The 25,704-nt window shown below is 36.4% G+C and overlaps 2 protein-coding genes across 5 annotated transcripts in view; one reads left to right on the forward strand and one right to left on the reverse strand.

The window, feature by feature from the left end:
- The first annotated feature begins 1,397 nt into the window (after positions 1-1,397).
- GIMD1 (GIMAP family P-loop NTPase domain containing 1) lies at positions 1,398-7,069 on the forward strand. 2 transcript variants are annotated; one of them, XM_027677082.1, is made up of 3 exons: positions 1,398-1,841; positions 3,400-3,693; positions 6,461-7,069. In XM_027677082.1, exons 2-3 carry the CDS (start codon positions 3,433-3,435, stop codon positions 6,731-6,733), a joined length of 534 nt encoding a protein of 177 aa, XP_027532883.1. In that variant the 5' UTR covers positions 1,398-1,841; positions 3,400-3,432; the 3' UTR covers positions 6,734-7,069. The 2 variants fall into 2 exon arrangements, with proteins under 2 accessions (XP_027532883.1, XP_027532882.1); XM_027677081.1 differs by having other exon boundaries at positions 1,403-1,841; positions 3,400-3,825.
- Positions 7,070-8,628: 1,559 nt separating this feature from the next.
- Positions 8,629-25,704, reverse strand: part of AIMP1 (aminoacyl tRNA synthetase complex interacting multifunctional protein 1) — a 38,958-nt gene continuing 21,882 nt past the window's right edge. For 2 of the 3 annotated variants that reach the window (XM_027677078.1, XM_027677079.1), the window contains exons 4-7: positions 25,436-25,594; positions 21,772-21,983; positions 16,132-16,300; positions 8,629-8,876 (exon numbers count right to left, since the gene is read on the reverse strand). In XM_027677078.1, coding sequence (XP_027532879.1) covers positions 8,710-8,876; positions 16,132-16,300; positions 21,772-21,983; positions 25,436-25,594 — 707 coding nt within the window. In that variant the 3' untranslated portion in view covers positions 8,629-8,709. Of the gene's footprint in view, positions 8,877-10,436; positions 10,496-16,131; positions 16,301-21,771; positions 21,984-25,435; positions 25,595-25,704 lie in introns of those variants that run through there. The other variant, XM_027677080.1, reaches the window with a different exon arrangement.

Consider the following 25,704-nt stretch of genomic DNA (forward strand, 5'->3'; position numbering starts at 1 on the left):
CTCCTCCCCCATTCTCTCAGGCCTGAGGAAGCCTTGTACATGTCTGCAAACATGTTATCTCTCTGCATACCAGGGAAATAGCTTGCTCACAGCTTCTCCCTGCAACTTTCTCTAAAAGAAGGAAAAAACTCCCATCTAACCCATTTGAGAAGGCATTTTACAGTCTTCCTAAGTGAAACTGAGTTCTAACTTTCTGTTACAAATTCTTCTGAAATTGTACCTATCCCTAAAATTGTGCATAGGAACAATCCAATGAAAAGTACAGAGCTAGACTGACAATTTAACCAACGTCAAGATTTATAGGCAAATTAAAGGAAGCATTTGGATTTTATCTCACAATATTCACAGTTTTATGAGACTGATCTACCCTTTTGCTTCACTATTGAATCTTCCGTCATCCAGTCTTGAGTTTGTATTCACTAGCCATACACTTCATATATAAATGCACCTTAAGACACAAAGGCTGTGCACAGCATAGAGCTGTAAGGTTTTTCACAGTGGAAACTATCAGTAGTTGCCTCAGGTACACATACAATACAAGAAAAGATTTAATGTCTGACCTATCACCAGAACAGGCAGGTGCAAGATCAGAGAGCTGTCTGAAAGCAACTTGTCTATGTGCTCTTAAAAACATACAGCAAAAAAATTTTTACACAGCCATCTGTAGCCAAGTAAACTAATGATGAACTCATTCATGATGAATGATGTGAATTTACATGAGGAGGCTGTGATGGTACCATTAGCTCCTACCTTCTCCCAAAGCATTGCTTGTGCAACAGGCTTCTAGAGGAACTGAAGTCTCACTTCACTGCTGTAGCAGGCAGGAACAGCCCTGGTACTGTGGTAAACCAATACTCACAGGCTCCCACACAGAGCTACACTTTGGATGACAATGCCCCCAGCAGCACTGGGCTCTGGGAAGCATGATCTTCTTTTCCTCCCACCACAGACAACCTACATACCAGATTCATGTTCTCACTGTAATGACACATATCTTAATACCCTTGGAGTAAACACGTGCCTCCACCCCCCAGCACTTACAATCAGAGAGATGGCTTATCCTTGTGAACAGACAGGAAGGGCTCATCCACTCTTCCATTCTCTAACTAGAACCTGGTCATTAAAGCACAAATTTGTATTTATTTTCTAACCAGTTACTTACCCACTTGGGGGATATTGTCTAAAAAGCAAGTGATAGGTCCTTTCTGGACAATCTTTTTATCTCTGGCAAATATAGCATGGCAAATAACAATGCTTGCAAGAGAAATGTATTAGGCCATCCAGCCAACAGCTAATGCACATGACTGGCAGTTGTGCAAGCCTTCAGTTTTCTTCCTGATTCACAAATAATTTCTGTATCTTATTATTTTAATCCATCTTTGTTAGGCAAACATCTTTATGTATGCAAATTATTTACCTTGTGCTATGAAAATATTGCTATTATTAATTCATTGCAATAATAAGAGAGAGTGCATACTCTCTTCACATTCAGAACATGCAATACTAAGTAATTCCACCACCTCCATTATCACTTGCACATTTAAATGCTGGTGGAATTCAAGCAACTTTCAAAAATATCATCATACAATCACTAAAGTAACTGCAAAAATGGTATCTGAAGCTAAGTTGCAAAAATTCAACAGTGCCAATTACTGATCAAATATATCCAATTGAATGAGGATCTATTAGTAATAGATTAACCAGATTCATGTGCCCGTAACAGTCACAGCGTGGTACATTGCTGCTGTTAGTTCCAAAGTTCATATATGGACTTCTTTTTACACTGCACATGTGGTTTATGAATGAAGACTGATTGCAAGAAGAATTTAAGTGAAAATAAGGTAAGTGACATGATATGAAAATTTAAGTATTTAAGGGTAGGCTGCTTACAGGAAAAAAGAATAAATATTTGACTGTGATTTAAAAAAGGAATGCACAAATGCATGTCCACTAAGTCATATTATTATGTTACAGGAAAAGTAGACAATGCACATCTAAACTGATTAATAACTGAAGAAAACCATTTCATAAGGTGTCTTTTTTAAAAGGAAATTGATCATTGAAAAATCCACAAAAATTGCACTGTGAATTCAGTAAGGAAGATTATCATGTACAGTATTCAATGTCGCCTGTAACAAAATTAGCATATTACTAGCTCTTGCATGTTTGGCATTGTACTGAACTTATTTCAAAAGTTTGATTTAGGCATGGCTTTAATTTGAGGGAGAAAGTTTAAATTGCACAGCAAGAATCTAAATGAATTAATCACAGGAAATCCCAGTCTAAAATTATCCATGATTTCTCTATGAACGCCTAAACATAGAATCTTAATTAAAAAATTCTTTCTGAAGTTCAGATGTCACTGAAAACTTAAAATGAACTACCAAGTGCCACTATGGTTTTACCTTCTGAAACATGTCTCAATTTACTTAAATAGTCAGTATTCCTGTTAGTTGATCAATATACACCAAACCCCCTTCAGATACTGGATTACAGAAAAGTACGAAGAGAATGAGCGGCCTTATTTATGAACAATTACAGTAACTGGAAATTATACCCAGCAAACTCTTCACCACCAGTCTATGCTTTTATTTTCCACTAACTGTGTTATTAAGTCTATGTAGGATACATTTTCAAAATCTCATTTTCATATGGGATTAGAAACTGCAGCATTGGCTATTTCAGCTCTTCTCTTTTTTTAGTGACATACTTAAATTTATCTGCGTCAGAAAGCCCTTTCAGATTAGTCTATTTCAACTTCAGTGGTAGCTGATGAAAGACATATTCTGATGAAAGCTGTTCTCCGCTTTGAAGAAGTGCTCCTTTAAAATCTACTTCTCCCTGATTATCCATTTTGTTCCGCAAAACAAGTAAATATTGACATCCTGAAATGTAGTCACTTAATAACAGCAGCACCTATTTGTTACCATTCTCTTCTTCCTCCCCTAGTTTTCCTGCTTTTCCTAACGTATTACTCTCCCTGCATGGCAACACGGTTTTCCACAGTTGTTTCCCAATTCCTCTCTTCTCTGTTGCCTCTCCTTAGCTCTGTCTGCTTCGCTTGTTTCCTAAATCTCTTCTCACATCAGATTCTTTCCTAGCTCTTCACTTTCTCTCAGTGTAGGAGTGAAGTCTGTTAGGTTGCTTTTCTACCTGTGACACCTTTCACAGGGTCTTGTTATTTCTCAGCAGCAGACTGGGAAGGACAGCGAAGATCCATCCCTTGATCAGACAGAGGTGTATGTCCTGTACTAAATGTTATTCTACACCACAATCCTGAAAACATTTCAGGCAGAGAATAACACTCAAAAGGCAATGAATTTTGAAATTTTTGTGGGAGTTTTTTGGTTGGTTGTTGGGGTTAAGTTATCTGAAACACCTTATTTGTACTTCATTTAGTGACAGGTTTGTGGATAAAAGAAAGCATAGACAATGGCAGACACCAATGAGATGACAATCAACCTTGTTGTCCTTGGAAAAACTCAGACTGGCAAGAGTGCTGCTGGGAACAGCCTGCTGGGCAGCTCAGACTTTGAGAGCCGTCGCTCCCCAAGTTCTGTGACTACATGCTGTAGCCTTGGACGCAGCTGCCGCATTTTGGGGATTATGCGAAGAAATGGCTGCGAGCTGGCTCTCCGCGTTCGAGTACTTGACACTCCGAGCTACCCTCACAGTGCTCTGAGCAAGGAGCAGGTGAGAGACATGGTGGGATCAGCCCTGGCTCACCACTTCGGGGAGGAAGGCCTGCACCTGGCTCTCTTGGTCCTGCGGGCTGACTTGCCTCTGTGTCTGGATGAGAGTAATGATGCAGTTCAGTTCATCCAGGTAAAGAAAATAAATAGAAGTCTCTGCCCTAATGGCAACTCTTTTCTCTTCAGGGGACAATAGCTATGGAAGAGTTGACTGCAAAGGTAAAATAAAGAAGTGCAGATGAAAACTGGAACACTTCACAATGCAGCAGTTGAAACACACCATTCCCAACTCCGACACCGTTACCTACACTTACTGCAATAAACCTGAGAAAAGAGAGGCAAGAACTCTCTTTTGTAAGTGGGCTTGGCACAAAGGAATTTAGGAACCAAATTTACCTATCGAAGTAAGCTGTTCTCTCAGAATTACAGTTCATGCTTCATCATAACATATCTAGCTTGCTCAAGAGAAATGTTGTTTAAAGCAAGCAAAAGTCAGTTACTGCACTCTCCAAAGCACCAGAGCTAAGCACAATAGGTCCGAAATCATACAGAAAATCTGACCCGGGACAAGGATGATCATCTCAGTCCTGACTGTTACTACTGCTGTATCTATTTAAGAGAAAATAACTAGGGAGCTACCATAAATTTACTCAGGCTAAAGAAAATTAATAGCATAACTGACTTGAAATAAATTTTTTTTTTTTTTGCAAGTAGTTAAGGTATGTAGGGAGACGCATACATATCTTTGAAGAGAAAAAAAAAGGCCAGCAGATATTAATTTGCCTATCTGATCAAATGAACCAGGTTCATTTAACTTACTAAGAAAAAAAGGGTTTCAGTTATTGTCAAAGTCTGCACAATACACCTTGCATCTGTCTTATACTAATGAATTTTCTAAAAATCTATGACCAGAAGGGGCTTCTCAGTCCATCAAGTCTTTTTCATCTGCTGTAACTGATATTATCTAAATATACAATACATACGTAGATAAAACCACACCGGTAAGTAAATATATAACTGAAAATATAGCTTTCAAAATGTGTTTGATTTGCTCTCCTCTCTATGGTAGGCTACTCACTTTTTCAGTAGTTTGACAGTTGGTTCAAATTTCAACATATGTTTATTCTTCTTTCTTCTAGGCCTTCTTTAGGCACTGGAAGTAAGTGCACATTGCTGGGTCATGTCAAACTTCTCATCCACCAAAACCCTCACATCCTCCTCAGGGCTGTTCTCAATCCATTCTCCACCCAGCCTGTATTGTGCTTGGGTTTGCCCTGCCCCATGTGCAGGACCCTTGTTGAACTTTATGAGCTTTCCTTGTTGGTGAAAACAATGTCCAGCATAACTATGTCCTCATCTCATTGGCTCCTCTATCACTTAGAGAAGGAAGTTACCATTAATGCATTCCAGGAGCCTGGATTGCTTATGCTCTGCTGTGTTGTGATCAAAACAGACTGAGCTTCTACAGTGGTTGGTTGCTGCAAAACCTGCCATGATTTCATCAACCACAAAAACAAAGGGTAGGAAAGGTGGCTGGGTGCTGGGAATATGAACATTAACAATTTTATTTCAGTGTGCCATTTGATGGAGACACAAGCATGAAGACCACCTTTAGCAATCAAGAGCTTTTACCATGATTCTCTGCAACTTAGGGGTGGCATACGAATGAAGGCAGCATATCAGTAAAAGACTACTAGAATTTAAACTTGCCTGGAATTTTTTTCCCAATAACAGTCTAATGAATTGAAAGTGGTAGATACCAATTTCAGAACAAACATTATAATTGACTTTGAGTCCTCAGCAAATCAAAGCACTATCCTCTTTCTGAAACTGATAATCTAAGACTTCCTTAAGCAGCCTATGGGACAATTTTGTAGATGTGTGTAATATTTTTCATCCTCGATGTCTGAAACAGATTAATTTATCAAAACATCAGGCTTTTTTAACACCCTGCCTATCTTGGACGTAGAAAGATATCCTTTAGAGCAGTTTTACATACCTTGGTATTTAGGTTACAGTTAATTAAGATAATTGCAAAATGGACTTTATTACCAAATTAGGCTTCTCATCACACAGGAGATAACATGATCACACTGAAGTTGTAATTCCATTCACATCTGTAAATTAAAGCCCAATCTCTTACTCGTAGTAAAATTTTCTGTACTCATTGAAAGAAAAGCAGCTTGTTCTCTCCATTCGCCTCCATCAGATAAACCACCAAAGCTGAAGACAAACTCTCTTGCCCATTATTTAAGTTGATGCATTTGATTTGTGTTTTTCCTGAATTGCTGGGTCACAGCTAGAACTGCAGTTGGTGTTACACAGAAATTCATCATTTATTTTTTTCAACAAAAGGTGATTTTATAAAACATTTTTCAAAGAGCTGTAAAACTTATAGAAATATGGATATGTGGCAACTACCGATTTAAAACTAATGTGTGACATAGCTAAAAAACCATTTTTCCTTATTTACATGAACATTTTATAACTGAAGAAATTCTATTAACATCTGTACTTAGAGAAGAGAGAGCTGCTAGTACTGCATGACCACATATTTCCACAAAAAGTGAATGCCAAAGTCTTGGAATGGTGAAAAAAACCCAGATATTTCAGCAACTCAGATAGCATGAACTGGATTACTGCCAGGAAAAAAAAAAACCAAAAAACCAAAACCATGTAACAGTCTGTTAATGTACTAAGTATAAGAAATGGGAGTGGGGAAAAGGAACAAGAAGAGATAACTATTTAAGATTTGGTTTTCATTACAGGAACTTCTGGGTCCCACATGGAAGGATTTCACTGCAGTTTTACTTACTCATGCAGACAAGGCAGAAGAAGCTGGATGCAGTGAAGAAACATACTTGCACAGTGCCTCAAGTACCCTGTTGTCACTTTTGAGCTCAGTACAGCATAAATACATTTTCCTAGACAACCAGAAGAGCATAATTAAAGAGGAAAGAACCATTGTCTTAAGAAAGCTCTTAAATTTTATAAGACAAAATAATTATCAAGTGCTTTTACTTAAACACGGCAAGGAATAAAATAAGCTGTCAGGTGCTCATTTGTCTATTTTCTATGGTAGGTAACATTTAATAGAAATAAAAAAGTAGAAGCCATCAGCTGGAAAACTCCACATCCACACCAAATACCTTTGAACACACAATTAGAAATATCTCTTTAAATTACCAAACTACTTGCCTTTCATATAATACCTCACACTACTGCATCCAGAATCCTAGCTTCAACCACAAAATCAGAAAAAGTTAGTGCTCTAAAATCACACCCTTAATATGTATGTGGTCACAAATGAGATTTTGCACTACATGAGACTGTATATTCCAGTTCAAATAGAATATACATCTGGAAGATGAAAAAAACAAAACAAAACAAAACTACAAGATGAACATGAGTTCAGACTGTAAGGGAACCTCTTTTGCTCAATTCTTCAAGCTTTCAAGAGTTCCTCTGAATTCCAGAATTTCCTCTGAACTTCTATCTCTATAAAGAGCTCTCTGGTATGAAAAGCTAAGATTTATCTACCGTAAAAGTATTTCCTTACCATGATTCAAGATTAGTTATAACCGAGTTTTTGAACTTCAAGGATTTTGTTTAATAAGCCATTATTGGATATGTAGTTTACAAGGCAGATAAAATGGCTTCCATGTGCTTAATGCTATTCAGCACATTTAAAAGAACTAATTACTATTGCTTATTCCCAGATGCATGAAAAACGAACAGGCACATACAAAACTCATTTGAAAAGGAAATCTGTTCATCTTCTCTTTTACACATGTTCCTTTTAATTTTATATCACTGTTATTTTGTTTTCTCTCCATTTATTGGATGAAGTTCAAACCCTGAAAAATTTAGAGAGGTTAATATTTTTTTATTTCAGTAGTTAAAATAGCACTTACTACTTCAATGGTTAGACAGTAACTGTTTGATTAAATATTATATGCCAAAATATCTGAAGTATCTCTAAATAGCTACTTAAAAGGGTTATTGTAAATTGACCCAAAATGTTTATTTTCATATTTTTAAAAGTCAGGAATCAAAAGAAGTAATTTGAGGCTATTACCCTAGCAACATGACTATTTGTACAACATTACTACAGAATAATTCTAATTGTAAAAACTGAAGAAGCTCTTTCTGTTAAAACCAAAGCATCTTTTGTATAAAGTATCATTGCATAAAAACCGCACTAAAACAAAACAAAACAAAAAAATCAATTAATTTTATACCTGTTTGGGCACTGGAAATGGATTTTTTTTTTTTTTTAGTATTGGACTAGTTCCAGCAAACTATTTGTGATTCATTATTTCTTAATTCCACCTATCATTTGGGATTAAATACTCAGGTGGACTTGATAAAGAACTATTTTAGCAAAATGGCAGCTTTGATCTTAATGAAATTGTAACAGTTTAGTTGAGGGACATGAAAGTATGTCCACTTGCAAATTTTAGGGCATGAAGCACCATGGTTTAATCTTCCTGTTACAAGCGTCTGCAGACTATGGAGATAACACAGGCAAGAATGAAGGTGCAAAGGCTTATAATGCATATGAAAACTGCTTGGAAGAAAAGGAGAAAAACTATTACAAGGTGACTAGAAAAATAGGGACAATTGTGGTCTTCACTAACTTACTGCTAGTACTGCAATTAGCACACAAGGAACATGGCAGAAATTTTTCCTTAATGAGATGCTCTTGCTCCATAGATCCTCTGCACCCTTAAGCTGTCCAGAAAATATACTTGTCTGTCTGTAGTCCTACCACGAACAAGCCTTGGCAATTAAGTTATGAGCACTGAGTGGTTAATACCTGTTGATAACACATAACCTCAAGGACAGTAAACATGGTAAATAAGTCAATGGTCAAAATGTTGGAGGAATAACACATTCTAGATCTCTGGAAAAGGAGACAAACAAAAAGGGTCTCAGCCATGCACTTCATGTTTTTTTATTGTGCTTGCATCACTTTCCATTTCAACAACTGAAAAAGTTTCTAAAAACCATTTATTTATTTAATTCCACTGTTTGCCATGGTCTCTGCCCTGCAGACTCCTTTCCCTTTCACTTCAAATGGAACTCCTTTGTATGTAGCAACACACTGGTCATTGGTATGAAGATCGGGTTGGATTTGCTCCCAAATCTTCTTCTTGGGATTAAGCTCCTTCTCAGGATCTCCTGTTTAAAAACAAAGAATAACACAACTCAGACTAAGAGTTCTACATATGTACACATCTCTGACAGCCCACATAACATCAATGCACACACTTTTAAGGGGGCGGAATATTACTTTTGGTTCTCAAACTGAAAACTTTAATTGGAATTAGGAATTGTCTAGGAAATGCCACCAGAACTTTCTCAAAATGTTGATCTTTCAGGGGAAAAAAGTTTGTAACAGACCACAAACACTGTCAAAAGGAAGAAATTAAGCCATTGTTAGTTGTTAGTTTACCATATTTACTACAGACCAAAATAATTTCTAAGAATTAAGTAGATGAGGACCACAGAAATACTCACCAAGACACAGGTTTGTCAGCATCTTAAGTTTAGGAAATGATGACTTTTTTATAAGCAATTAGGTGAATTTAGTAGATGCCCTTCCAGTGGAGAAATACTGAACTTTAACAAGAATAGTCCTGGGGTAGAATAGTGACCTATAATTTTAGCCCCAAGTTTCAACACTGTTCTGCTATTTTTCATATTATTTAATGACAAGTTCTGGTTCCTAAAATAACCAAAGCAGTAGAAGCTAGCTAGGGTTTCAGGAATTATGCCCTCAGTTTCCTGTTCTCATGCATACATCAAGATAAGCCACCTATGCCGTAGAGGTATTGATAGTCTAACTATATCAGCAAATCTGACTATTTAAGGATCTATAATGGCCACAAAATGCAGGTTTCTTCTATTAATGTTTGGAAATACTGTCAACAAATTAGATAGCATAGTGAAATATTAAATATTTTTCCTATTTTTAAATATGCATGAAATGCAAAGTGTAGAAATGAAACTACTAAGTTAAATAAGCTTTCTTGCTGCAAAGATATTGAATAAATTGCCATCTGCTGACATAATTTAGATAAAGCAAGACAGCCAATTCGCTGTGTTGTTATATTCTGTTCAAAGGTCAAGTAAATTTAATTCTAATACAACATAGATTCCATCAAAAAAAAAGTATTAAAAAAGTTATTTAATCATTATGCTGCTGGGTGCTTTTGACTTCTTGTGTGTCACACAGGCAAGACAAATAACAAATCCCACAAGAATTGTTTAAATATAATTACAGCAATTTTAAATGCTGAAAGGGATCCCACGCTATTTCATTGTTGTTACACTATATATTTTTACTTGCTTGGATTGGCATATTGGCACCATTCTACCTAAACTATAAAAATCTAAAGTTCTGGAACAAGCAAGAATCAAAAACCAAATCCTAGTCATCATATCCTCTCTGAGATCCTCTCAGAGGAAGAGCTCTCCAAGTGAGCAGAACACCAAGTACTCTCACATTCCACTTCACAGTGTTCCCAAAGGTTCAGGAAGAAAAGTTACAAGGCTACAGGGGTTTTAACACACTTGTTCCTAGAAGTTAGTTCAAATTCATTGTTGCCTGGTGTATTCCTGACTGACTGGCCAACAAGTGGTTAAGTAAACTACTCTCACTCCAGCCTGCCTTATGCCTTATTGGCATTCTCCTTTAAATGTTTTTAATGGCTCAGTCTACTCATGCGCTTGCAAAATGCTTGCAAAACTGTGTCATTTCTTCCTGTAGATCGGTCTAACTTCTGTAGTTTCTGTATCTGTAACTTTGTAAGAGAAGCAGACCAGGCCAGATTTTTCTGTGAAGGAAGCTAGCATTACCAGAGCAGCATTCAATAATGCAGTCAAGTTATTTAATTACCAGAGGGCACTAGGTATTTCATAGAAAAATTAGTAATAACATTAACAATTATCTCTATGTAACATTTATAATTAATATTAAAACTGAAGAAATTGAAATAAATTACTTAATTAAATAATGACACTATTAAATAAAAATTATTAAATAAAAATTATTAAACACTTAGAGCTAATTGTGCATTTTCACAAAAACAAAAATCCTGCTCAATGCTCAAGTTCATGAACAAAGCAAATGCGGGCTTAGACCAAAGTGAATGCATACAAAATCATTAAACAGAATGCTAAGTGAGCCATTGTGCGTTTTCTTTCCCCTCTTCAAATATAAAAAAAAGCACATGGGTTTTTTTCATTAAGAAAAACCCCTGACTTTTATTATAAAAAACACGCTTTGGATGTTAATAAATTTCTTTGGAATCCTGCATCAAGCTCCCTTGGGATCTGTGGTGAACTCATATTAGATTAGCAAAGGCACCAATTTTAAATACTACCAGAGCTTTAGGCTGTGCATTTTCCTATGCCTTCTCCTCACTGCATTCTTTCTTCCCAGAAAATATTCTTTAGAAGGGTTTCTATAAATAAAATAAATTGAAGCTTTTAATAGCTTTATTAGCTTCCCACGTTGTTTACATAAAAAGGCCAAATAAGAGGTCTCAAATTTTATTAAACATGTCATTCAGTCTAGCAGTTTCAATATTACGAATTAAATTCTCATAATAAGCAAGAAACCTCTCCACTTTGTAACAGCCCAAAAACTACTGAAGGAATACATCTCAGCACAGGAAGGGGCAAAAGGACGCAGTGATGTGTGACTTTATGAAAAATTAATGCCACTTACTTCACTGTGGATTATAACTATGAAAGTCACAGAAAACATCCATGCACCCAAGTTTTGATTAAAGAAACCTGCTAACTACAGGCTAACCGTCGCACTCCAGTTATACCACTTTTTTCTTTTGTAAAGAGACAGTTATTAACTAAATTGCCAGTGATTCTTAGACCAGAATGATAATCATGCATCATGCATCAAAGCATCAATTATACTGCTGTCAGAAAAAATATTTCACAGGTAGCTTTGAAATATACAAGTACTATTGCTGTCTTATGGCTATTACTGAATAGGAGGTTATAGTATCTACAGACATACAATGGAATAATTTTTCTATGGTTTAAAAATCAGACCTTTTCTGCTAAAGGTGAATAAAAGTTTGAGAAAGTTCTTAATGCAAAAAAAACAACCAACAGATCTTGAAGACTCATGTACTAGAGCATGAAACAGTGTTAAAGTTCCATTGAGGGCAAAGACATCAAATAAACAACAAAAAAAGAACACTCCCCCAGGCAACAGCATTGCTTATCATATCATTCCTCCATAACATTCAAGACGGTTTTAGGAAAACTCTCCAGTTGCTGCAGAAAAGTTTAATCAGTTTGCAACAAGATACCATTTGTTTACTTTGACTAAAATGGCCAAAGAAAATTAGTCTGTATCTCATGAATATTTTGTATGGTGGAGAGAGAAGGCTTAAAAATAACTTGATTCCAAGCTGCTTGATAGACAGCTGTGTGTGTGTTTTAGAGTTGCTATAATTGTTGCTGCTGGTGCTTCTGTTAATTCATAGGCTTTCATACTTTGAAGTAAAATAAGACCCAGCTGTTCTTTCAAGTTCAAGTACTCAAACTAAATCTTTACGCTTTAAAATTACTCTTCTAAAAAAATCTGGTTGTTATGGTTAGAAAAATGGTTAGAATTAAGCAGTGAATTTAAATGACATCTGACATAGCAAGGAGTCTACCCTCCTCGTAACACTATCAGTGAAGTGCCAGATGGTCTTTAAGGTGAGAGCAGCTAAGAAGAGGGAGATTTTAGCACAGAAAAGGTGAGTAGAAGATACAGACATACAATCCCACTAAAAATGTAGAAACAGTTTTCCAGTCTCTCAATAAGTTTCTTCACCTCAGCAATAAAAAAAACCCCAAAACAAACCCCCAAACAAAACCAAACAATAAACCAAACAAAAAACCCCAAACCAAACAAACCCAACAAAAAACCCAAACAAAATACACAAAACCACACCAAAAAATTACCCACAAAACAACAACAAAAACCCCCATCCAAAACAAAAACCCCAACTCAAACAAACAAACAAACAAACAAAAAACAAACCAGAAAAAACCCCAACCAACCAAAGTGTTGTTAAACACCTGGACAAGAAGGTAAATGGCAACAATCTTAGTTTCTAGACAAAAGAAATTAAAAACTCTAAAGCAAACAAAAACTGTATCAAAGAACGGTGTTAACAACAGTAACATGCAAAAGAGAAGTAAACAACAAATAAAGTTAGAGGCAGATGTCAGTGTGATTTTCTAAGTCTCCATCCACCAGTGCTTTTTTCCCTTGCATTTTTCTACTCACTTCAAGATAATAAAATCACAAGTCTTAAAATTCTTTGAAGTAAGTTTTATGTAAGTAGGAGACAGATCACTCTACTTTGTACTATTAAGCATTAGGTATATTTTCAAAGTCAATTATTAGCTTTAATCTCACACCTATAACTGTTTCTGAGCAGCTCTTTACAAAATATTAGGAAACAGCTGCCATATTTCAGACTACAATCTATAGCCCTGGATATATACACTTCGCAAAGGGGTTGTAAAAGGCTACATTTGGCCCTTATCAGAACTCCATGTCTTTGGCTCTCTGTGAGAAGGGAACTGATATAAAGCATACAAAACCTTGGTATCACTGGCTGCAGGTCATAACTTCAGAATTAGTACAACTTATATACAACCTTTAGCTTATTCTATGCCTTTTAAAGATCAAAATGTCAACACAACGTCTGTATACCTGTATAACACATGGGAATAATTTAGGAGAAATTTTCTCTAACTGATTTGCTCTAGGAAAAGCTTTTTGCCACTGTAAAAAAAAAACAACCAACCAACCAACCAAAAACAAGTGGAGTCAAACAGGTCAACTACTTTGATAAAACTTACCTCATTACTCATGTGCAAGAACAGATATGCTGGTGAACTCGCATACTAGCACACAGTGCAAAATAGCACTACTACCTGCTCTCACATTACTTTCAAATGCCAACTATACAAAGCTACTTGAGATATAAGTTTGGAGTAAGGCAAAAGCAAACAAAAGACCCTCCGCCCCTCAAAAATGCCACATGCCCAGGTTAATTTGTATATCATTTTGCAGGGCTTATGCTCTACAAATGTTTACTCTACAATTTGATGCTGTCTCTTGCACATCCATTTCCACAGCAGCAGAAAGCACCATGAGTGTATCCTTGCATGTAAAAAAGGTCACACATTCAACATTTAATCTATCTTTACTAAAGATATATGATAACTACTAGAAGTTATGAGTATTCCTACAATTTAGTCAATGCAACTGCTGAAGGCTTTAAGATCTCAGTATAGCTTAGCCATTCTGCATCTCAGCTAGCAAGCTTGGTATATTTTTAATACAGGAAACTAAAACTGAAAAAAAAAAAAGCTGCCAGATTGAATTCCTTCTTAAATACAGTATTATTTAAAGTATTTTCAATTGGAGCATAACATCATGAAGCTGAGGTACGCTTCTGTTTCATAGACACCCTAGATAGAGCATTGCTTCCTTTATCATACTCCAACCAAAATAAATTTTTTAGAGTATCACAGTTTCACTCACAAGAAGTTTAAAAATATTTATATACACATATATATTTATGAAAGGTATTTCATGCAAAATTTCACAGATTTCATAGAACATTTGGAGTTGGAAGGGACCCACAAGGATCATCGAGTCCAACTCAAGTGAATGGCCGGTATGGGGATCAAACCCATAACCTTGGCGTTATTAGCACCATGCTCTGAATAACTGAGCTATTCTCAGGGACATAGAGTTTGCCAAGAGGTTCATAAATAAAAACACTGTTGTACAGTTAGAAATTGTCAGAGGTGCAATAGCTTTAAAAGGTTAATATGGTTCTATATAGAAAATAGAAAGCTGCAGCATTTCTCACATGTGAAAGTCAACTTTTGAGCAACAAATTCATTCTGAGGATGAATACTTTGTTGATAAATGCACACAGAGACAACTCTACCCAGCATGGTAAATACTGGGAGTTAGACCAATTTCTTTTTTAAGTTAAAGTTATGCAGTTATCCTGACCAGAAGAGCACTCTTCATCACGACTTCTGTGATCGTAACAGTCGACCTGAGTAGGTCTGGGCTTGGACTGTGCTGCACAAATTCCTAGGGTGCAGGATAAATCTAAGCAGCTGATTGTAACAGAGGGGCCTGCAGGCAGCTCCCACATGGTACTAGCAACTGAGCCACTTGTGTATCCTCACCTTTAGGGAACAGGGAAGCATCAAATTCTCACATGAACTTCCTTTCTGTTTGACAGTTGCAATATGTAAGAAAATACAACAATAGTTCGAAATACCAAAAGGGGAGAAATTCTTCTCATGGACAAAGAGTGCACAGCTTGCTGTATGTGCATTCATAGAATCATAGAATCAACTGGGTTGGAAAAGACATCCGAGATCATCAAGTCCAACCCTTGATCCAATACCGCCGTGGTTCCTAGACCATGGCACTAAGTGCCACATCCAGTCTCATCTTAAAAACCCGCAGGAACGGTGAATCCATCACTTCCCTGGGCAGCCCATTCCAATGTCTGATTACTCCCTCTGTAAAAAATTTCTTCCTAATATCCAACATTAACTTCCCCTGGCACAGCTTAAGATCGTACCCTCTTGTCCTAATAATGAACTGGCATTTATTGTCTAGGTGGAAGCATTCACCAATATGCTACACCTATGATGCCTGAGTTTCCAAAATGCAGTCAGAAACTAATCATTTCCTAGTCAGGAGGGAGGTGGAAGAAGTGGGAAAAAGGATGAAAATCATCTTTTGAGAAAGTTTAAATTTGATTAAGTTCTTATTTATAGTCTGAAAAGAAAATGGATTTATTGATTTAATTAAGTGGGAAGAAGCCCAATGTATGTCTTTTGGGACCTAAAAAGACACTTCCTCCCAGACAAACTAACACACCCCAGTGTTTTGAATCTTACAGGCTCCTCTCATAAACAGATTTCCACTCCCCCACACCTATCCTCTCTTATCCCTTCTTCCTCAAGAAAAAAAAAAGGCTACAGAAAGTTCTGACAATTTCCTTAATAGAGAGAAGCTGGAATGAAGAACTTATGACTTCAACACTTGCCCTGAGACACAGGGAAAGATGCTTTACATTTGCTTATTATGACTTGCAAAGTGCAAATACATTTAGCCACACATTTCAAAAGCTGAAATACTTACTGCGACTTAAGGGAACTGGGTATTTTACATTTAAGTTTTATACAATTTTTCAAGTTACAATTTTTGGACAGATGGCTAAGTATTTTCAATCCTTTATTTACACAATATTATCACACTAAGAATAAAAAGATATTAATATAACTAAGCTGTTTTATGTGCGTCAACAATGAAGTCACCTTGGTATACGCGGTTTCACCATTTTCCTGAATACCTACTTACCAGGAAAACCTTCAAAAGTGATTCTATCCCCAGGTACTGCTCCCAGTGGGGGTGCTAGAATTTCCACCTTTTCTGGGGAGCTGGCACACATCACCATTGCTTGAGATACTACTCCTCTCATTTTTGCAGGCTTCAAGTTACAGAGTAGTATTGCCATCCGATTCTGCATCTTGGGGGAGGAAAACAGAAGGATATGAGTACCTAAGATGCCACACGTTTTTGGGGACTCCCATTATTTTATTTTAACAAAAGAATTACAATGAAGAGATTTTAAAATGACATGAGAAGCATGAGAGAAGCATGTGCAACAGTTTCACAATTTTAATGCCTTGACACCAGTAACAAATAACATTTAAACCACCTAAGAGCTTGCCAATGAATAATGGAGTAAATGCTGAAATGTGACATACTTATCATGTAAATATAAAATATGGAATTCAGAAATTCAAAAACCAGGTGAAGCATTTCACCTGCATTCCATCTTTACTCATTCTAGACCTCCATTTCAGTCCACTTTCAATATAGCAATATTAATCAAACAATTTCTATTTAATAAGAACAAAACCACTCTACGAATTAGGCTAGCTCACAGGTAAAAATTTCAATTTGTTTATTGGCAGCGTATAGCTGTTTTACGTAATGAGCTCACTTACATCTCAAATTTAATTTAAACTCTTATTCAACCCAAAAGCTTTGAATTTTTTTTAACCACTGAAAATGGCTGTATATGCTGTACATTGCAATTTGTTAGAGCAAGCCTGTAAAAATAGGTTTCTCCCTTCGCTGTTTTAATTTATTAAAAATTATAATAGTAAATGAGACAATATACTTTGTTACAGAAAACTGCCACGCTTTAGACTACATAACAAACTACTCTTTCAAACTTATTAAAAATGAAATCCTGAACATTCTTAAGAGATAAAGCAAGGATGTATTAATTCCCATGCTACTAGTGCACATTATTTTTACTATTTCATATTTCTAGATTTTGGTCTTTGTGCATTACAATGCAAAATTCAAACAAAACCTGCAAGATTAATAATTAATAAAACTCATACAATATTTAAAATATTTGATCACATATTCTCCAAGTAGAACACTTTAAAAAGCAAAAATACGGGTAACCAAAACAAAGTAGTTATAAGGAAAAGTTGATCTTACATAAGTTCCAAGGCAGCCCATTGACTGAAAATATTTTAGAGTTATTGCTACAGATATAAATAGCCCAAAACACAAGAAACAGTTGTAACATGTCAGTTACTTAAATGCAAATTGTAGCATTATTTAGCCCTGAATAACAATTAGCGAATGGATATATATAATAAAAAAGGCAAGATTTCTGCATTTGGTATTCAATTTTAGTTTTGATTAACTGGAAAAAATTCTGGACTTCAGAACATTGCTTTTTTATTACAAATTATACAACTGACAAACCAGACTGCATTAATGCAGAAATGGACAACATCATCTTTATCAAATTAACAGAAAACAAAACTAGTATCCCATCATTCCTTTGTCTCCTATCATAATGGTCCAAATGCTTATATATACTGCATGAAATTTCTGTATGAAAAGATTCCTATTCTTAAATAAACAAGTATTTATGAACATTTCAAACACTGAGTATTCCATCACTTTTACCTGGAAGTATCTTCAAATGCTTTCGAAAAACTGCTCTAATACTAAGATATATGCACTGATTTCACAAATAAATGGTAAGAAAATCCACAAGGTAAAATAACTATTTTTATATAAAAAAAAGAAAAATCCACCCCAAGATGTTCATCCAAAACTAGAACACTAATTTTGAGCTTGGTTTTTTTCCCTTTTTACTAAAAATGGCTCAATTTTTAAAATATCTTCAGATATAGGACTATACCCTAAGTAGAGAAGCAAAAAAACAACTAGACATAAATAAATGCTTCCTAACAATGCAAAGTTTTTAGTTTGGGGTTTTGGTTTTTGGTTTTTTTTTTAACTGGTTGTGCTAGTTTTATAGAAGGAACTTACTTGTAATGTTTCTAGAAAATAGGGCATCAGTTACAAAAGGAGACTTTTTGTATTTGTGCATAATAAGCTAAAAAAATTTCCAGCAAGGAAACTAATGTTCAGGCATCATTCTACCTGTGTTGCTCTTATGAGATTTTTTTTTTTAAAGTAAATGGTAAATAAAACCCTGAAATGCGTCAGCTACTAAGAGTCAGATCCAGTTATTCTACTGAATTCTACTGGTCACTCTCTTTAACCCTGTAGAGGAACAAAACAAAATCTAGTTTTTCAAAAGTAACTGCAAAAATAAATTGGGTAGTTTCCTGACAGATAAGACTGAGAAGAAAGAAAAGAAAGTTAAAAGGAAAAAAAAAAGGAAAAAATCTGATTCCCTTTCCCAGTACATGAGAAATTCTATCAGAAATACAGGGTGTTACTGAAAAGCAGTTGATAAACAGTAAGTGTATGTTTTGTTCTGCATATGTTGAATGAAGCAAATTCTGGTTAAGAACACTAGGACAAATCTCTACACTCAAAAAGGTCACAAGCAGAGGCAAGTCTACGTCCACAAGGAACTGGTAAGGCCCTATCATCTCCAGAGATCTTTGGTACATAAATGAGCTGAGTATAGGCAAAAGAAATGCAAATATAATATCTTTGAAACAGTTAAAACCTCTGCTGGCCTTTCCAAGAGTCAATCATTTTGTTTCAGAATTCCAGGAACTTCAAAACTGACAACTCAACTAGTAAGAAACTGATTTAGTTTCAGCAAAAATGTGAGGTGGTGCAGTTGTTGGACACATAGCTACTTCATATTCAGAATGAAACAATGTATTTTCCCAACACGTTGGTAGAATCAAGCAGGATGAAGGAGGAGAATAAGGCAAAGAACCTAAATTGAGGAAAAGTAAACTCCAAAGTTTACCACACAGAAAAGCCAAGGCCTTATAGTTGAAGCACAAGTGTTAAATTGTTCATTTTCTTAGATAATCCTTGAAGTTACCTGTAAAACTGACTATCAGTCAAATATATTTCAATATAAGATCCCATGACAGACTGCAATGGCTAGTGAATACAAGTTAAAACCAACATGTTGATTCTTTTAAAACCAGAGCAAGTTGAAATGCCAACAGCAACAAAAAGCCATCCTCAATTTATTGCATGTTTCTCTGGATCTTAAATTCTCCAGCAAACACAAGTCACAAGTTTGGTAACAGATATTTCCATTTGCTTCATGTCTGAAAAGAAACAGTACAATTTAATATAGCCTTGAAGCATAATGCTACAAAAGCAGAGGAAAAAAGTGGTTTTCTTTAAGAAAGGTGTCTTACATCACGCAGAACGTGTCAATAAGTTCACAGTCATGATTTAGGCATTGTTCTTTAGGATTCTTAGAAACAGGTTTTCTCTGCAGACTAGACCAAGAAAATTAGAAGATCAGGAGTATGTGTAAAGAATACTATCACCTTTCTATCTAAGAAAAAGAAACAGATTCCAGTACTTGCTAATTCCTGCATGGACAACACAAACAATGATCTAGAAAGTAAAAAAATTCAAGCCATCTAAGTGGAAAAAAGGAGTTACCGCTATAAAAATCAGACAATATAGTTCATAACAGATATAATTGTAATGCACCCTCTTGCAATGAATGGCTGTAGAATAGTGTTTCTGGAGGCCAATAGTGGCCTTTCTTCTTCTTGCTAAGTTTAAGATACATGTCCTGCATTTTTGTCCATCACTTCTGATCACTGAGATGAGATTCTCTTAGATTAAAGGGCATTTTAGGAGGTTTCAAAAAGTGACACTTGAGAATTGTCTGCATTTCAAGAATGATTGCCTGATACAGGTATTGACATCAGGAATACACAGAGATCCACTTCAAAAAGCCAAATGCAGTGGCAGAAAAGCTGTCAATTCCTATTGATATTTCAGAATGTTCTCCAATTGTCCCCAGCTGCTGCTCTTTCAAGCTCAGCATTGGCATGGTCCATCTCATGCCAATATCGTTCCATAGCCCTGTTACTGATGACACATCTGTACACGATAGTTAAGGGTGCAACTGCTGACGTGGCTTCAGCACCATGTGAACAAAACTACAGCATATCACATATAAAGTGGGCATGCAAGAAGTTTTAACACCCATAAATAACTTGCACTGCATACTGAAATGTTAGTGAAGATACATACTGCGCTTCCTAACCAAAAGCAACATCAGATGATACAAATACTACAGCCTCAAACACTGCTAAATTACCACATCAAACAATGAAATCATGAACAGATGAATTTTTTGTGAATTATAGCTACAGTGCTTGATCTAATGGATACATTTTTATTTAAATATATGGCAGTAGACACATGCCAGGCCTTCACATTTCTGAACACTTCAAAACAACACAAAAAGATGGAATCTTGCCCCTAAGAATTTACTGTCTTAATAGAGACTTGCCAAAACTAAAAACAGACACACAAATCAAGTGTTCTCAAAGAACATGCGAGGATGATCCCTAATTCTCTGTTATTGAGTACTTCAGATTATTTTTCCAAACTGAAAGAAGGTTAAAGAGAAAAGACACTTAACTGCCATTTCATTGTAGACACTTCATGTTTTTAAGTCTATTTAGAAAAGCTTTTAAGATTTTTTTTTTCTACACACTTTCTGGAAAGCAGACTGCTAAAAATGAGCAATTTCAAATTTTGCCCACTGCGTATCAGTAACTGGATGCTATCAGGTGATCAGCGCAGAGTAGTTACAGTATTATTTTACTGTTATATTTTTTTAGGTTCAATAACTTTCTGTAGCATAAAAACAACCATCACAATTTTAATTGCCTCCTACATTTGCAGTTTTACCATGGGGACAGAGAGTGAATAGGGATTGAAAAGACATTTGAGAAAGTGTAGCTTTTCCACACTAAGATCAATTCCTTCATGATCCATTTTGCAGTTGCTCTACACAACACCGTTTTAAATGCCAAGCTTGCATTTGAATTTAGAAGCAGCCCTCAGTCAATTCCTCCCACCCTCTAAAAGAGGTGTGAAAGGAAGATTTAATCTTGAAGACTTAGGTCGTTCACAAGGCATCTATAAACCATGCCTGTCAAACACAAAAGAGTATCAACTAAAAAGAGCATAGTGGCAGATTCTGTTCTGCACAAGGAAGTAAAAATATGCATTTTGTATTCCACTGTTGTTTAAGCTACTCATTGCCAGCTAAGTTAAATTTACATGCTCTTTGCTTTACTTCATGCCAAATATTTCAACAGGCTGTAAAAGAAAATTGGAAGGCAAAGGTTTCAAAAGTTTGGATCATAGCAAAAAAAGTTATTATGATTTCTCTACTAGATAGTAGGAAACCTAAAGGGAAAGTCACATCTGTTTGGTTTAGGAGCCCACTGTGTACCAATAGTGGAGGAATCAGAATAAGATCCCAGGAAAGAAACACTGCAAGCAGAAAGGAACTAATTTGGGGTAAGGGTACTTCTCTGTTTTCTGGCAAATGTTGTTAAGCATTACTTCCATCTGCATTTTATTTTTGTTTTCATGACCGTATTAATCTTTTAGCAGAATGAAAACCTATCCTAAAAACAGCTGAAGGTCTTAAGATACTTTAGGAAAGGAAAAGCTCTCAGTGAATAATTTTATCAATACCTTTTCCAGAGGAACATGCTTCACTAAACCACTGACAACAGTCCTTGGGCTTCCTTCACCAACATCCACTTGTTCAACATAAAGAGTGTCTGCATCCGGATGCTTTTCAGCAGTGATAATGCAGCCAACACGAAGATCCAGACGAGAAACATCTACAGGTTTCGCATCACTACTTCCAGCAGCTGGCTGCTGTTTCTTCTCCTTCTTTTCACCTATTAAAGAAAGTTTTGTTCATGAAATAAACATTAAAAAAGTACAACTAATGTACATGATTATTGCAAGGGAAAAGTGAGCTACAGTCTCAGAAATAAGCATAAATTCAGTGTAAAACTGAAAAGAAGAGTAAAGAGACAGCACCTCTATTACCAGTTTCCAGTGGTGAATCATCATATACACTTCAATTTAGATTGATACCCCAAGCAATTACCACCTTAGGACAAAGGTATTTTCCTGTTTGTAAAGTGAAGTCATCCTGAACTTAAGTGTAGTTAACTTGTATGTAAGTGACATATACACTCTGCCAAAGGCCATATCAAAAGCCTGATAGTCTTGTTTTAATAATCAGCAATTACCAATAAGCACTTCCATGGTGTTTCACCAGCAAAGGGAAATCAGACAATCACAATTCATCAGGTTACTAATGCTTAACAGCATTTGTTCACACTCAGGAGCTGTGAAGTCACTGCAACTGCATTGTGACAACCGCAATGCAACTCTTCAAGATAACCTTAGCTAACATTCTTCACTTCCCAAATATACTAGTATGTGAAAATTCTCATGGTTTATAAGGTTGCCCTGATGTGGAGTCTTTACCCATGATCATCACCCACACAGGCTGTATAGTATAAAATAACAGTAAAGCAGCACTACCCATACTCAACTGCCTATTTAGATATTCCTTTCAAGGTGAGCAAGTGACATCCGGTTTGTTTGTATGTATGTACATAACGAAGTATGTAAACTTCCTGTTTAGAGGATATTCAAGATTTGTTTAACAACTATAATCTCCGGGAGATTAAGAAATGTCTAAGATGTGCTTTAAAATGTATGTTCTGCTATTCTTTCATCCAAGATACGTTACATATATTAATATATAAACTTCCTACTTTAGGGAGCAAAAAAGGAAAAGTGGAAACAGCACACAATTTGATTCATTCATCATTGTTCTAGTACAGGCTTGAAATTAAATAACGCATTCAATAATAAAAAGGCAGTATTTTTTTAATATAAGCAATAGCTCTTCAAAAATATTTTAGTTCATATATGATGAATGAAAAGCTCTAGTGTTCATAACTGGGTATTTTTAATGTAATTGATTTTATTGATATAGTTGTCAATCATATACACAATAATTAAAGAGAAACTGGGGGGGAAAAATCAAAATAGTTAATATATACTATCTAAGATAATTTGAAAGACCTGCTAACTTTAACATTGGTATCATTCCTCACTGTTCTCTGTGACATTTTTCTACAAGAGAAATGAAGTTTGTCATCAAATAAGGAAAAGAGAACATAGCAAATGTGTACATGGCTGTACGGGTTTCTGTGGCCAGGTTTTGGTAGTGGGGGGGCTACAGGGGTGCCTTCAGTTAGAAGCTGCTAGAAACTTCCCCTGTCTGGTGGAGCCAATGCCGGCTCCAGGACAGGATTCCTGCTGCAGGCCAAGGCCGATCCAATTAGGCATGATAGTAACATCTCTGTGATAACATTGTGCAGAAAGAATTCCGGCCAGGGAACAGCAGAGTGAGAACATGTGAACAACAATGTAGATAGACATCAAAGTCAGTGCAGAAGGAAGGGGAGGAGTGCTCCAGGTGCCAGAGCTGCAGCCCATGGTGCAGACCATGGTGAAGCAGCTGTCCCCCTGCAGCCCATGGAGGACCATCGGGGTGCACAGACCCATCTGCAGCCCACAGAAAAGCCCATGCTGGAGCAGGTGGATATCTGAAGAAGGCTGTGACCCCGTGGGAGGCCCAGGATGGAGCAGGGTCCTGCTGGGGACCTGCAGTCCATGGAGAAAGGAGCCCACGCTGGAGCAGGTTTTTCCCGGGTAGGACTCATGGGGGACTCACGTTGGTACAGCTCATTTGTGAAGGACTGCACCCCATGGAGGAGTGACCCACAGGACAGCAGTCTCGTGAAGAAGCGAGGGATGGACTCATGTTGGAGACGTCCATCAAGGACTGTCTCCTGTGGGAGGGACCCCATGGGAGCAGCAGAAGGACTCTTCTCCCTGAGCAGCGGCAGAAACAACAACTGACCGCAAACCCCATTCCCCTTTCCCCTGCACTGCTGGGGGGGAGGAGGGAGAACATGGAAGGAAGCATGGGTGGGGGGAAGGTGTTTTTAAAATTATTTTACTTCTCACTCTTTTGCTCTGACATAGTTAGTAATAAATTCAATTAATATCCCCACTTTGAGTCTGTTTTGCCCATAATGGTGATCAGCAAGTGACCTCTCTCAGCTCTTATCTCAACTCATTAATCCTTAGCTGGTTTTTCTTCTCTCCTTTGTCAAGTTCCAGAGGGGAGGGAGAGAGAGGCTTTAGTGGGTACCTGGCATCCAGCCACAGTCAACCCACTACAATAGCATATATATACAGATACATAGAAAACATCAATTCCAAAGCCACAGGCTAAGGAGAAAAATGCACTCCTCTGGCCAGTGTTGGAGTCAGTCTAGAATCAATACCCAGAGAAGTTGTACAGATGAGGTTTGCAAGAAGTGGAACAAGGAATATAAGAATAACCAGAGAAGAAACAGATGAGATAGGTGACAGAAAGCAAAGGGATTTGAGATATTATGTCACTTCATCAATTTCAAGACTAAAAAATGAATTTTACATATTGGTTACTTCCATTGTTAAATACTATACCTACAACAGATGCTGAACTCTACAGAAATAGCCTGTTCAGGGGTACTATTTAATGTTCATGCTGTATTTCACCTTTTTCAAAATACAGTCACTGGAAGGAAAATGTCAGATTGCTTTCCATATTTAAGTCACTGGATTTCTCATCATATATAAGGAAGTTTTATTTTTCATTACCAATTGAATACTTGTAGCCACTGAATACTTGAGGAAAACAGTTAATTGTTTGATACGACGTGGCCTCTGCTTTTATATTTACAGCTCTGTGGAATATTGTGTATGTGGAATATTATGTGTCAAAGGCTGCAGTACATCAAAAAATATAAAACAGCTTATAACAGCCTATGAACAGCTCACCAGAAAAACAAGAAGTTCAACTCACTATCAGTGTAATATCCAAATTCTGAAAAGCTGTACAAATCTATTCATAGCAAATCAATAATAACTTGCATAGAGAATGATTGTAAAACATGAGTTTAAGATACAAGATGCACTTGCACAAAAGTACTGTCCCACAGACATGCCTTGTTTTTTGTTGTTGTTGATTTTTTTAAAATAAGGAACTTCAGTCACATTAAACAACATTTGGCATGTATCCCATTTAAGGAAGAATCTGTAGCTTATGTGGCAGCCCTCGTTAGCTTCAAGTACTTCCAAGATTTAAGAGCTAGCACATGACTTTTCTTACTGTAGCTGTATGAAAGGCTTTTTTTCTGTGCCCAAAATGATGCAAAAGCAAATATAAATTAAATACCTTAACTGTCTATCACAGATAAGAAAAGTGAAGTACCTTTTTTTTCTACTTTTTCTTTCTTTTTCTTTTCTTCATCTTCACCTTTAATTTGATCTTTGGAACCAGGAGATGATACAACTGCTGTAGGCTGTGGAACATCATTTGAAAATGAAGCTGTAGAAATGGCTGTACCAGGAGGAACTGCAATCTGCTTTACTAAAATTAAAAAACCACAGAAGTTAGGAGGAGCACCAGAACTTTGAACACCAACATCTTTAAGTTTCCAACATAAATAAAAAAGCAGAGAGAACTGAAAATTTTACTTA

This window comes from Neopelma chrysocephalum, unplaced genomic scaffold (genome assembly GCF_003984885.1).
Source record: "Neopelma chrysocephalum unplaced genomic scaffold, ASM398488v2 Primary Assembly neopelma1_42b, whole genome shotgun sequence".
Lineage (NCBI taxonomy): Eukaryota > Metazoa > Chordata > Aves > Passeriformes > Pipridae > Neopelma > Neopelma chrysocephalum.